Source organism: Melanaphis sacchari, unplaced genomic scaffold, assembly GCF_002803265.2.
Source record: "Melanaphis sacchari strain LSU unplaced genomic scaffold, SCAv2.0 Contig12_pilon_pilon, whole genome shotgun sequence".
Classification (NCBI taxonomy): Eukaryota; Metazoa; Arthropoda; class Insecta; order Hemiptera; family Aphididae; genus Melanaphis; species Melanaphis sacchari.
Genome location: NW_020270527.1, coordinates 3368848 through 3384174, shown reverse-complemented (window position 1 = coordinate 3384174; position 15327 = coordinate 3368848). Strand labels below are relative to the sequence as shown.

General features: G+C 25.0%; 1 protein-coding gene across 1 annotated transcript in view; it reads right to left on the bottom strand.

Moving 5' to 3' along the window:
• Positions 1 to 15327, bottom strand: part of LOC112591148 (locomotion-related protein Hikaru genki) — a 121983-nt gene that overhangs the window by 16645 nt on the left and 90011 nt on the right. The window contains exon 8 of the mRNA XM_025334859.1: positions 995 to 1204. Within this exon, the coding sequence (XP_025190644.1) occupies positions 995 to 1204 (210 nt within the window). The remainder of the gene's footprint in view (positions 1 to 994; positions 1205 to 15327) is intronic.

The window sequence follows — 15327 nt, the reverse complement described above, 5'->3', positions numbered from 1 at the left end:
TTTAATATTAAAATTTTGAATTAAAAACTTATACATGTTTAATTTTTAAAGCTTGGACTTGAAAATATAGTTAATATTCCTTATACGATTTTATACCTGGTATTAAAAAAAAAAGCTTATCGTAAAACCGTAAAGAGCATATTATTTTATTTTAAAACATGCAAAACATAATAATGTACCATTAGTATTTAACAAAGTTAGTCAAGTTAAATATTTTTTTTTTTCGTTAAGTTATAATGGACAAATGGGAGTCAAGTTTAAATTCAAAAGTTATTTTTCTATTTTGAACTTGTAAAATTCAAATAGAACAAAATTTAAATTTAGTTAAAAATCACTTACTTTAATTTAATTTATTAAAACTAAATATTTACAATCGATGTCAACTTTCCCAAGCAAATTTTATTTAAGTATATACTCGTATACATCTCAACGGAAATAAATTGCAAAAACAACACACGGAATACGAGTAATTTAGTAGCAAAAAAGTGTTATTTTTTAAATTATTATATTTAGATGGACAGAAAGAGCTTTTTATAAGATATTTGTTTAAGTTATTAGACATTAGCTGCTTAAATATACTTTGTGAGTTAGTTCAATTACTATATTCATGGTCGATAATTTAATTTTGATAATATTATACTTAAGCAGATGTTTATCTATTTTGTATTTATGCTATTTTTTCAACTAATTAAAAAGTAAACGTAAGAAAAAATTATCTTTTAAACATAAGGTAATTAAGTTAAATTTTTTATTCTTTATTGTTTAACTTAAAAATGTATATAAAATATAACAGTTAACAGACTATTAACTTGATTTTTCTGTATAAATCTAACTTGAAGAGTTACACAACTTTATTAATTGTCCTTAGCCCTATATGTTTGTATCTATTATCAGTTAATCTTAGTTCAGTCATTTTTCAGAATCTACTAGTCACGCTCTTTTCAAAACAGCTCTTAGTATTTCAATACAATATATCCATAGAAAAAGACATTACCAGTACATGTAGGTATTCGATGAGACCACGTGGAATCCGCTAAGCACTCAATCGAATTGACACCAGACATTTGAAAGCCCCAAGCACATTTGAACGCTGCTCGTTTGCCGTAGGTGTTATTGTACTCAACCATGATCAACCTAGAATCATCAACGCTGATTGGCGGACACTTAACCATGATGCAATCCGGCGGTGTATTCGACCAGTCTCCTGTATAAACACAATAGTTATTATATTTAACTAATTCGTTTGTGCAGTGGTATTTTTTATTAAAAACTTTAATGGTTAATCAGATTTGAAAACTGAGTATTCGATTTAAATGCATATTATTTGGGTAGTTTTAATTTTTTCCAGTCTCTGCCTGAATTCTTTCGGGTTTAATTTTATTCGTCACACAAAAAAGTTTTTAGAATTTTCAAGTGTCAAGGAATATACGTTAATTATTGTTGCTCTATCACGTTTTATTATTCAGCATTTTTTTTTTTTCATTCTTTTATTTATTTATTTTTTACACAACGTTACCGAAAAGATACATCCCATCAGATTTTTATGAGCTGTACACGAATTGCAAATAAAAGGGTGATAAATGTACATTTGAATCCGACCCGCAGTTGCAGCTGTAGAGAATTGTATGCCACGAGGGGGCCGCAGGGTAAAACCACGATTTGATCGACGCTTCTGCAATGCGTTTTATTTTGTTCTGTCAAATTCCAAAGTTTCTACCGCCACCGTGACCCTGCGGGGTTTCTTTTATTCCCCCTTTCATTTCTTGGCAAGATGGTGTGGGTAGCCATTGGAAAGAGGGCTAGTGGTGAATAAAGAAGAGAAAACCGATAGACGCGCGCTTTTCAGTGGTAACTGCACTCGATCAATCATTCACACAGCCCCAGCTCCGCGGCATAAACTCCCTGTAAAGTTAAGTGGATTTGTGTTCGGTATGCCTGTATTATACCATTAAGTACCATTCAATCACCGAGCACACGTGTCGATACTATTATTAAACCAAACGTTTACCCGAATTCCCGCACCACACGTTATGATGGTCTGCTGTCTATTATGACCCAGCGATGTTTTGCTATAAATGGTAACCGTTCACTCAGTCACATTTTTAACTTCCGTGCCTATGCGTGCAATTTTTATCAACGGACACATTTTTATTATGGTACAATAGGTACTTTGTGAAAAATACTGACATTGCATAAAAAGTTTATTATCTCAGTATAATATTTTATATATTTAACAAACAAATTATAAACTTTATGTTTGTATCACAGCATTTACAGCTACGCATACAACTTCAGTGTATTCTCTTTACTACTATAATTAATTATTTTATTCGTGCTAATTATTTAAATGTTTAAATAAAATTAAGTTAAAAATAAAATTAATTATATTATACACATAATAGAACTTTTCAAAGATTTTTCAAATTGTACTGATATAGATATAAGTACAATAACTGATATTAATCTAAAAATGAAAATATTATAATTAGATAAATTTAATTTTTTTATATTTTAAAAATATTTTTCATATAATATGCGATTTAAACAATTTAATATCTTGATTTAATATTATACATATACTATTTATTGTATAACATAATTTAGTTTAATTGAAAAAAGTAATATAAAAATGGCGTGCAAAATAATACGGGTAAAATTATAATGTTTATTTTTGAATTTTAAATTATTTCAAGTAAAATTCATATTGCACAAGAATAAATAAATACAATTAATTTCTTTATATTTTAGCTTGGGAGTAATGATTGTCATAGTTTCTAAAATGTGTGTGAGGGGGTCTGACGTCTTTTTAACCTTTATAAGCAGTAACAATGATTCAATTCTTAACTTTGACGATGCTTTCTGGTAAGAAAATTGGATCTAGTTGGTACGTTGGAACGATAAAAATAAATAAAATTACAGTACTTTTCAAAACAATAGGGAAAAAGAAAAGCTGTTATTTATGTATAACAGTTTATTTGCAAATTTGGTTTAGGTTTTCTATTTAAAAGCAAAGGTAAATAGTTTTATATACTTAAAGTTATAATATCTACATTTTTGAAGTCATAATTTTAAACAAATTAGTCAAATTTCAATAATTAATAAATTATTATAAAGTTGAAAATTTATGAAATGTAGTTTTTATTTGCTTAAACTTGAAAATTGACTTATCAGTTGATTTTACAATATTCTAAAATATTGAAAATACACAAGTCTTGTTTTTGAGAATTTAATTATCATGATTTGTATATTCGAACAAAATATAATGACTTCAGTTATTTTATTGTAATTAATTCAAAACAATATTTATCAAAGATAATTTTTCCCCTTATATATTTTCCTTGCACGGTATCATTTCCATTTATTTAAATATATTTATACCATTATACTGTATTATGCGGTATTGAATTATAAGTGAATTATAATTGGTAATATTATATGACATAATATTAAAATATTAGCAGTATAATAAATATAATTAAAAACAAATGTATTTATAACAAGTCATAAAAATAGATCACTTTGAATTTAAAAAGGTAGAATAGTTAAAATATATCGGTACTATTTTGAATAAAAAAAATAATGTAGCTAACAAAGTAACAGCAAGAATTTGAGCTGGGAAAAGATGTTACTACGCATTGTCTAAGGTACTAAGTTTGTGAGCAGTATCGCGAAGAATGAAAGAACAATTATATACGTCTCTAATACGATATTGTATGCATCGGAAGCATGGCCACTTAGAAAAATGAACGAACACAGATTCATTGTCTTTGAAAGAAAGTGTTGCGGAAATATATGGCCCGGTCAAAGACAAAATAACTGGGGGGCTGGAGATGAAAAAAAGAACATAAAGCTAAAAACATTATAATATGGTAGTTTGGATATATTGAAGGTTATCAGAAATAGAAGACTACGGTGGGCTAGTCGTGCTTTAAGAAAACAAAATCCACTACTGCATTCAGTGATTGAACAAAATCATGTAGGTAAAAGGCCTCTGGGAAGATCAAGAATGCGATGGGAATATGTTATAAAAAAAGATGTTGAACAGATGGGAGGTATTTCCAATTAGAAAAATAGCATGACATTGCATTGATTTTTTAAATATTTATTTCATTAGTGTTAAATCATAAAAGTATAGATTTTTAAGTTTTTATAGGTTATAATTAATAAAAAAAATTTTTTTTTTTAAACTGCGTCTGAACAAATTAATTAAACGCAAAGGTAAAATAAACGCTAAGCCATTGGTTTTCAAAGTTTATATATTCAAAATTTGAATAACTAACAAATTCGAGATATTAAGTGATTTCAATTTATTTTTATTAATATAAATCGTTATTTTTTGCATGCTAATTTTAAAAGTATATATTCAATATTTGAATTTTTCATGAGAAAACAATAAAGAGTATGTAATTAATACATAACTACGTTCAACATTTCAATTGATTAATTAATTTTGCGCGTTTCATACATCTATTGTTAAATAAATAATTACATATATTCATGGTTTTTTTAAAAATACAATTCTATTTTTCATATTATGGTAACAACCGTTAAAGAAATTAAAAGTAACTGTCATAAACACAGTTTTATGTAAATTTTGTATTTTTCTAATTAAAAATTATTTTGCATAGTTGTTCTTGAAGACACAGTGGTATATTTTTAGGAATATTTACCATCTTGAACATCCATTAATTAAAAAAAATAAAAATAAAAAAATAAAATAAAAATAGCGCAATGTATCATTACTTTACACACACACACACACACACACACACACACATATATATATATATATATAATAATAATATTTTTATCCAAACGTCAAAAATGAAATTAATTTTATTAGATCCGACAACACGTTTTATTTATTTATTAAAATATTATTATATGGATTAGGACCCAAATACTTGGATTTATTTAATACATATTATTCGACGATATTATTAAACAATAATAATAATTTATTTAATAAAAACAAACAAAATGTAAGTTATATTATAAATATATTAATTTATATGCATAAATATATTAACAAAAGCATGGTGTTTAAATAAGCGAAAGGAAATATAATAAAACGGTTTGATATTGTAATAATACATAGAGTTCTTGACTCTTAAGAATAGTGTGTAAGTAAAATAATGAGTTAATTTGAAATTTGAAATAAAATAGATTTGATGATCGGATTTGAGCTGGGAAAACTTTGAATTATAGACAGCTCAAGAAGTTAGGATAGTTAATATAGCCATTTAATAATATAAATAAAATATAAATCAGGAATGATTCAGCGCTGTTTCAAGGATTTAAAATTTAAGTAAGTAAAGAATGTAATATGTACAGTAGTTCTGGGTGTATTAAACTCGAAACTCGAAAGCTAAAAAGCATAAGAATTTATTTTGATTTTTCTCAAGGATAATTATTAATCCATTATTATATGGTGGTTAAATAATGGAACCATATTCTAAAATTGAGCGTATTAAAAAAGACAGATTTAAATAAAGTTATTTTTTCATAGCTTCTGTAAATGAATCCAAGCACTTTTAAGACGTTATCTTTCATGTAGAGAATATGAGCATTAAATGTTAATTTAGATTCAAAATGTACGCTAAAATCCATAATAACGCCAATTATTCTTGGGAGAGGCACACCATTGATATTATAATCGAAAAAAGTATCGGAACGTAAACGTGAGAAAGTCATTACTTGACATTTTTTAATATTAAGTATAATACAGTTTTTCTTTTTTTCATCAATTAAAAAAAAAAGTTTAAATCAGATTGCAATAATACAACATCTTAATAAAAATTTACAACACGATTCAATAACAAGTTTAATATTATCAGCAAATATAAGCTTACAACTATATTGTTGATTTATATTTTAGAAATAAAATTGAGGCTAGGTTAGACCATTGAAATACATCAAATGAAACTAATATTGGTTTTGACCAAAATTCGTTATAAACAACAATATTTGAGTAAATTTAAAACTCAATTCATCGTAAAAATGAACCATATATGCCAATATAATAAATTTATGTAAAATAATAGTGTAACTTTATAAAAAGATTTAACGGAATCAGTATAAATAACGAATATACGACGTTAATCAGCTGTAAAATGATCAACTAAGGAATGTTGTAGAAATAGCAAGTTGAAAGTAGTTGATTTAGACATTATAAAGATACTGTGTTGATCATCAAAAAAAAATTTATTAAATTCTGGATTAATCTTATCTGACATAATAGATTTAAATATTTTTGGTGCAATTAAAAGTAAAATGATAGGCCTGTAATTTGAAATATGACGTTTTAAGAATAGATTAGTAGAGAAGAGAGAACGTATTTACATTGTTGATTAAACTGGTTTACTATTAAATCAGGCTTAATAGACTACAATTTGAATTTAAGCATTAAAAACTTCAATTATGGTAATTAAACAAGAAAATAAAAGCATTTATAAAAAGTTATTTGAAGTGACTACACTTAGATCAATTTAAGAATTATCATTATGTTCATATACAGTTGAGCAAAAGCTTCAACGATAGAATTCAGAGATTTAAAATTAAAATTATTTAAATACATAGTCAGGTAGAAATGTTTTTTTACGTTTTTAATTAATACATTTTCAAAATTTAGAGGGTTAATGTTTAAAATCTTCCTGAATTCTTTTTAAGTTATTTAGGTAATTTAATTTAGAGAGAATATTACATTGAAAACGTAAATTTGAAAATAAATTATAATCGTTGATGGTACCAAAGCTTTTAATAGTGCTATGAGTAATTTTGTTTTTAAATCAAAATTAAACCATACAAGGTATTTTTGACGAATTTCATATTTTTGAGGACAGATGTATTGATAATTTCATACAATTAGGAACAAAATAAATTTATGAAATTATTTAGATTTAAACTTAAAAATATTTCAAACTGATTTAGTGAGCCTAAGTATTTGATGGTATCTGAGTAATTACACGAGTAAAAACCGTAATAAGTATTAATTGGAAAAAAACTATAAGTTCAGACGGACAGTAAACATCGCAAGGGAAAAAGGAGTCATAAGTGAGAAAAATAGAATTATTAATATACTTGGTAATACTAATGGTGATGTATTTCATTTCATCACAATGACCTACTCATTATGACAAATACACACTCGAGACCTATACTAACTGTACAATATAGTGGTTACTTTATATATATATTGTTTAATTTTTAATTATTAGATTTCGTTATAATTCAACAGTAGGCAATTAATTAATTAATTAAATGCATACATAATATCTAAATTAATTTAATATTAGATTTATTTTATTATGATATACTACATAACACTATTTTACGGCTTCCTATAGCTTTATTATAGTTGTTTAAATGATTGCATGTATGGGTACATGAAAATTTCATAATCTCGTGAAAGTTTTGTTCGTAAACTAATAATCAATTATACATAGCTCCATTCCAATTTTAAAGGCATAATAAATTCGTATGTTACGTGTCTATAATAATAACGAAATATTTTATTATTGAAAATTAACAATAATTATACAAATATAGGTACATTAAGGATTTAGTACTTTCTACTGCACACAATAATAATAAAGTTTTGATGAACTAAAATTATTAGATATTTACTTATATTAATAGAACATTTCATAACTAAAAATAAATATCTTAGTACTATAAATATCTAAAATAATACCCTCTAAAATGTAATATTTTTAATGGATATTTAATGTTAAAAAACACATTAAGTACTTTTTTTTTTTAACCTCAAATAAACAACTAAACGCTTATGTATGAGTACTATTATAATAAACACCTAATACATAAAAGTTTCATTTGGGTAAGATTACATAAGGACGCATTGCACCCATAAATTTTTTATTTAAAACTGTTTTGCGCGGAGAAAAATCGTTTGATATACGTTTATTCTTAGTTAAAATATAACATTTTTATTATTAAAAGAAAAGAAATTTGTCTGAGCTAGATATTTTTTTTTATATATCACTTAAAAACGTATTATATTATTATTTATCGTTGTGGTGTAAAAATGCAGTTTAATATATCCACGTATTAATTAATAGCTTATATTTGCTTTATCCAGGGCTATGAGTTTATAGATTTTATATATCAATGAATTAAATAATTCTGAATTTAAAATAAATAAGAATTGAATCCAAGATATTTGTATTCTAAACACGAATTTGTATTTTTCATATTGATGACTTTAGTATATAATATTATAAATGCACATAACATTTTTTTTTTTTTTTTGCATCACACGATGTTTGACGTAAAAAAAATATGAGTTTTGCATTAGATACCTCGGTATGTATTTAAATATAATATTTTTGTATAAGAAATCCATACATTTTAAATAACATTTATAATAATTTAAAATATCATGATAATTTTTATTTCCATAAATTCTTTCGAAAAAATAATTTGTTTTTCTATCTCTTTATTATTCTAGGTAACATAATACGTATTCTGTTTAAATGGGTTTTTAATATTTTATACATATTTTATTTTTCAAACCACAAAAATTGTTTTGAATTTCTTGTGAATAATTTATTTTGTGAGTAACCACTGGTACAAACTACTCTTAGTATTAATGGATGTGCTTATTATAGAACGTACATAATAATATTATTAACTTCTAAAGCTCTACATAATAGTGTAACGCCGTATTATCTTTACGTATTTTCTGCATGTACGGATGTGTAATAGTATTTAATAATATACAATTTTGTCATCAACGTATTGGTAATACGTAGTATAGTAAACTTTATAATCGTACAAGTTGCGTAATTTTCGTGGAAGTTTCAGCTACGTCGCAGATCTATAAAAATCAGATGTGTAGTCGTTATCGCTAAGTTAGTTACCTCCTTAGACATTGATATGGCTTAAAATTTATGCTTAATATACTTTAAATTTACTTCCATATTATATTTAATAAAATATATTAAAATTTAATATCGTACATACAATATAAAATCATTTATTTATAAGAGGAGTCCACCGAAGCTTAATTTGCGTTAAAAATATGTTCTATGGTTATTAATTTTCAAAACGGCTCAATTATTTTTTATTTTAAAGAACAGCGATGTTTGAATTTGTTTTTATTTGTGAAAGACGATAATTTTAATTGTAGTTTTGGATTAGGTTTATAAGTGAAAAGTACACCTAAGTTGTAACTTGTGATTTAAAATTTTTAGTTTTCAAAAAATATTAATTTTTTTTTTTTCATGAATAAATGATTGATTATTAGGTTTTACTTATCGGTCATCCAGAGAAGCATTGGCGATCTAGAGGTAAATAAAAGTTGAAAAATTGGCTGGACAATAGATATATCGTTAACTATGTGTCAATTTATATTATTATTCACCAATATAATAATGGTTTTTTGATGACTCATTCCAACCATTACTCACATTATTACGCATATACTGAAAAAGTAATACAGCGGCGTATACTGTAACTGAAATTTGACCACCGGGGAATAACAATTTTCTGATATAGCTCTGATCGATATGGTCATACGAATGGCTCTGGATTGACGTCATTCATTTGCACTACTTGAATTTTTCTTTAAATAGTTATATGAATTTTTCATTATATTTATAGTAATTAAACAGATATGCAAAAATGTAATAGTAAATAGAAATTAAAAGAAAAAAAAACAAAGACCTAACTTCAAAGGAGGCGGTATTATCTGCTTATTCCTCCCATCAAATACTTATGACACTGTTGTTGTACGTATAGTAGGTCCATCGTCACGCACACATACCCAAAACTAACAAAACACACAGTGTGGGTATGTGTGTATGTGTGTGCGCCATACGTGTGCATGTGACATACTACACGAATTCATCGTAAGGTATGCAAAACACGGAAAACCCATAATGACGGCGTCGGCTTGGAAAAGGAGTAGCCAGGGGCAGCAGCAGTAGAGGACTATAGCGTTTTGCACGATTTATACAAACAAACACGTCGACGTTGCGTAATAATACATATGTATGCATTTAATAATGCGCGTGTGTTGGTTTCCTTAATAATAATAATATTTTATCACACACCCCTCACCCATATTATGACATTATTGCAAGCAAAATCGTTACCATTAGAGGATGGTCGGTCGTCGTCGTTGCGTCGCATAACACCACACGTCAGATAACGGAATATATTGAGTGGTCGGTCGGTCGGGTGCAGAATACATGTAGGTATTCAGTATACACCAGCGGATTACGCAAGGTTTGATAAAGTGGAGAGGTTAACTTTTTTTTTATTTCCAGTAATATATCATTAATAATAATATTAGTATAGTCAATATAATTATATATATATATAAATTGTATTTCAAAATCTATATTGATACCAACTATATGCATTTCAATGTACACAACTTTAATAAGAAGATTATTTACAATAACTTTAATTCTACCGATTGTCTTGTTTCATTTTTCTAGCAAAAAATGTTACTGAATAATTCAATTCACAATAAATTATATTTTTTAACCAACATAATCTATCTAGAAAAGTTTATTTAATCTTTAATTTTCTATAATACAACAAAAAGTTTTCAATTTTTGTTTCGGTTGAAAATATGGGAAATAAACTGAAAACAATAATAAAGAATCAAAGGAAAAAAAAATAAAATATAATTAATTTAAAAATAGTGGTTTGATTTGCAAAAACTTTAACTAAATACATTTTTATAATTGAAATGTTACTTATTTATTATAAAAATGTATGTTTTATAGTTTTTGAAAATATACGAGTACCTTGTATTATTACATAAATTTATAATGACGTATTTATATTAATGTATAACAATTTAGAAACTTATTTATTTTATGTGCGCCCAAAAATTATTAACCAACTCGGATGTGTGTAATTAGAAGTAAAGATAGAAAAATGTATTGATTAAAGGAGTAATGAGGCTAGAAAATCCAAAAGTTACCTTATGTAATAAACATAAATTTATAATGATGTATTTAAATCATACGGTTAGTAAAATTCAAATAATTTATTTAATGTGCGTCTAAATATTATTTATCAACTACTATAAGTGTCCTATTAGAAGTACAGTCAAATATATATATTAATTTATTAGAGGAGTAATTGAGTTAGAAATAATAAAAAAATTGTGAAAAAAAGGATCATGCACAAATTTAATATAGCTCAAATCTCATTGATGTTTGGCAGACATAAATTTTTTGAAAGAAATGAGATTAAAATTGTTACTTTCAATCAACAACCCCCTAGTATATGGAAAAACAAACCATATGTCGATGATTAACAACATGTAATAACTAAATTAGAAAAGTTTGACCCACTTTAAATAGTCATGAATCAAAATGTGACAATTTATTAAATTTAATATCTAAAAAAAATATTTGGGAGACGTGTCAGCCAACTACCCTTGTAGTTTCTTCAGCAGGGAAACGCTAATAAAATAAATTTATTATCAAATATATGTGTGTTAGAAATCAGTTTATAGGTTTTAAAATTAATTTCAGGGTATCAATTAATGTATAACGTATGTCTAGGAAATGAATTCGCTCCCACAGAAAAAAATGTAACAATGAACAGGAAATAAGAGGAGCGGGCTCTGCATACGTCAATACATACATTATAGTATTATATATTATACGGTATATTCATAGATATAGAGTATAGACATAATAGTGTCTATCTAAAACTATATTGTATGGGGCGTTGTGTATATTTTAGTGCCTGATCACTATCTAAACTACCTAACGGATCAAAGAGATTAGGTATTCGTATGTGTTCGCATAGATGCGTTATCTCACAGTACTTTTTTCGTTATAAAATAACGATATTGTGTCGGTATAAATATCAAAGCTCCGAATTGTAGTCGTCGTCAATCACGATAACTTTGCGTGGCGATGTAAAATGTACATTTATAGAGCGTTTCATTCGTACGGTTTAAGGACATATATTCACGTTAAGGTCTGAGGCAAGTGAAAATTTACTATTTGTACAATGCAACTTTTTTCCCATTACGTTAAAATCAATTATATCTTAGTAGTATTAGTAGGTATTTCGAAAGTCACAGGTGGTAATATAAATAGATTGAAAACTTAACACTCATATATTATACTTAAAAAAGTCAACTTTAAAATTTTGAATAGCCAATAAGATTACTAGAAAGTCACGATAAATAGAAATTTAAATACTGTTCCTTGTTTGATATATAATAATACATTTAAAAAAATAAAATAATATCTTTTTTGGATAATTTTTTTAATTCAATATGTTTTTCTAAAGTTGTTTTTTTCATACCTCTATTAATTTCTTTAATTTCAGAATTGATTAAGATTTATTGAATTACCATGTATATTTTATTAAAATTGTATAAAAAAATTTATAACCATTTTTCATATGAATTTAAATTAATTATTCTAATTATGATGATATGAATAAGTTATACCGTACAACTTATTTATTGATATTTAAAAAAAAAATTACTAGTTTACTTTAAAAATATTTAAATTGATCTATACATCATTCTCAAGACATAGTATTCTGTATATAGATTAGCGATTAGTGTTGAATCGTGGTTTTAAATTAAAAATAACAACAAAACATAATAGATTACGCTACGTCGCGAAAATTGTTCTGGTCGTATCTTGTTTTATTTCTTTTTTTATATTACTCTATGATGTATTCTTATATCGAAATAACGTTTTTGAAGTAGTAAAAGTACTTTAAAAGCTACAACTGTCTAGACATAAATACCTATACGTGATATTTTTCAAAATTGCAATTCTTTAGTTATTTTAATAAAAACGTTGAAGTCTTAGGTTTATCTTATAAAACGTTTTATGAATTTAAAAATAATGTACTTTTGCTGTTATTTGATTTGTATTTAACGCTGAGAATGACTTTTTAGTGATAAAATAATTTAGATTATCCAGATTGACATTATTTCATTCCAAGGATTTGGCGAATATTATAGTTTTTAAATATTTTTAATATATTATATTATTAATTATGTCATGAATTTTATAGGATATTAAAATATGTACTGGTAATTATTATATTGTAACTACAATGATTATATCCATATCATAATTATTTGTGTGTGTAACTAAATATATATAAAACGTGGTAAAATATTTATTTTTACAATTTAAGTACATCGATAAAACGATAACACATTATTTTTTATTTTATTTATTACAAGAAAAGTGATTTACTTATTTTTGATACCTTTAAAATATAAACGTCTCACGTACATAACAAGTGTAGGTACACAGTTTTTTTTTAATTTTTTTTTTTTTTATTAAAGATAAAGTATGCTAATTTATGGAGTCTTTTTAATCTTTAGGGGGGAAAAAAATGTTTTTTAGGGCCTGAAAATATTTTTCTTATATGACACGTATCGTATAACTCGCACACAAAGGGGACAAGAGAAACGAGGAAAACTTTAATTGCGAGGGTCGCATAAGAGTTTAATTAAAATTCCGTTGAGTACTGTTTGAGATGTACCTATTATTTGCCTTTGGATACTAGCTCACTTTTGTTTCTTTTGTTGATATTATATTTTTTTTCTTATTTTATTATTCTATCAATATCAACACAATTTGATTAAAAATATATCATATTAATATTTAATAACAAATAGTATGAACGCTGTACGAATAACTAATAAGAAATAAAGTACGATAAACTGATGAATTTATAATAAGTGATTAAAATAATTAGTAAATAAGTTTCATATAAGTACGATAAATATTTTCGTTTAATCATCATGGTAGACAATATTATACTGTATTAATGATTAATAATATTCATTGTAGATGAGTAAACTGATACAGTATTTTTTGATAAATGTATCTTTAAATTATTTACATTTCATGTTGATTAAATAATATATTTGAATTCCACTAATTTTATAAAAGCAATCAAAAATAAAAATTAATAATTAATAAGGTATTATCATGATTTTTTTCCATATTAAATGTTTTTTATTCATTCCAATTACAATAAAAAACAAAAATAATTTATTTTCATTACCATTTAATACAAAAGTCACTAATATCATGTTTTGATTTGCAAATTGTTGTTTTAATAAATGTGAAATTCCTGTGAATTTACTCGGACAGTTTATGCAATTAATACATTTATAAAATTTTTAGCATATACTTAATCAAATGTATAGGTTTAATTATAAATATTACATAAATAATTTATTTCGTATTTTATTTATTGATCAAATAATTTATATAGGAATTCAATAACTTTACTGATAACATAATATATTTAAGAAGATTAATTAAGTATTTATTCAGATTTAGCAGAGGTATTTTATAGGATTAAGGTTCACGGTTGGTCAAATATATTAGTGAATCCTTACAAATATAATATAATATAATACATATGATATCACTCTAAAGTGAATTTTCTATGAATTACTCAAGTGGTCCTAATCAACAAACCTATCCTTATTTTACCCTTGTAGTTTATTCAAAGTTTTAGTGGGCGTTATCTTGTGTTTGACATGGGATAGAAATGCAGAATAATAGTAAACAAGTTTTATTCGACCGTTGTGTTTGTGGTAAAATGTTAATCAGCGAAGTTACTCAGTAACAGTGCAATACAATTGTGCTCATTTTACCTTTTTACCTCCAAAAAATACAATAAAATTGCACATTTTTACTTTTTTTTGTAATTGAAAAAACTCAACAAAATTTTTCACAAAAAAACATTTCATATTGTTAGCTAATATTGTTATAGCCAAGAAATTCATCAATAAAATAGTATTTTGGTACAATAGTACGTATGTCCTATATTAATTCCTATCATATAGTATTTGTATAATATAAAAATAATTTATATTATATTTTAATACACATGTCATTATAAACAGATAAACAGTTAAAAATTTCAATATATCTATAATTAGGAACGAAACCGATTTTTTAAAATCAGTTGAAACTTTGATTTTTTTTTTTTTAATTTATTATAAACGATGTAACCGTAACTGAAACAAAAATTTAAACAACATGGGTTAAAAAAATCATAACTAAATCTAAGACTTTAAAAGCCCATTCACAGATTCCAAACTGAAACTAATGAATTAAAAAAAAAAAAAAAAACAATTAAAACTAAATTTTATGGGCTTCTTAAAATTTTATAAATTATTTATAATATTTATTATTCTATTTAAAATAAATAGTTTTAAATGAAAATATATTATATTTGAATTTATTAAACAAATTCCATTTATACGAAATAAACCTTTAATATACTAAGTATTTGTATAATTATAATTTATAAACATTAATTTAAATATTTTTTTTT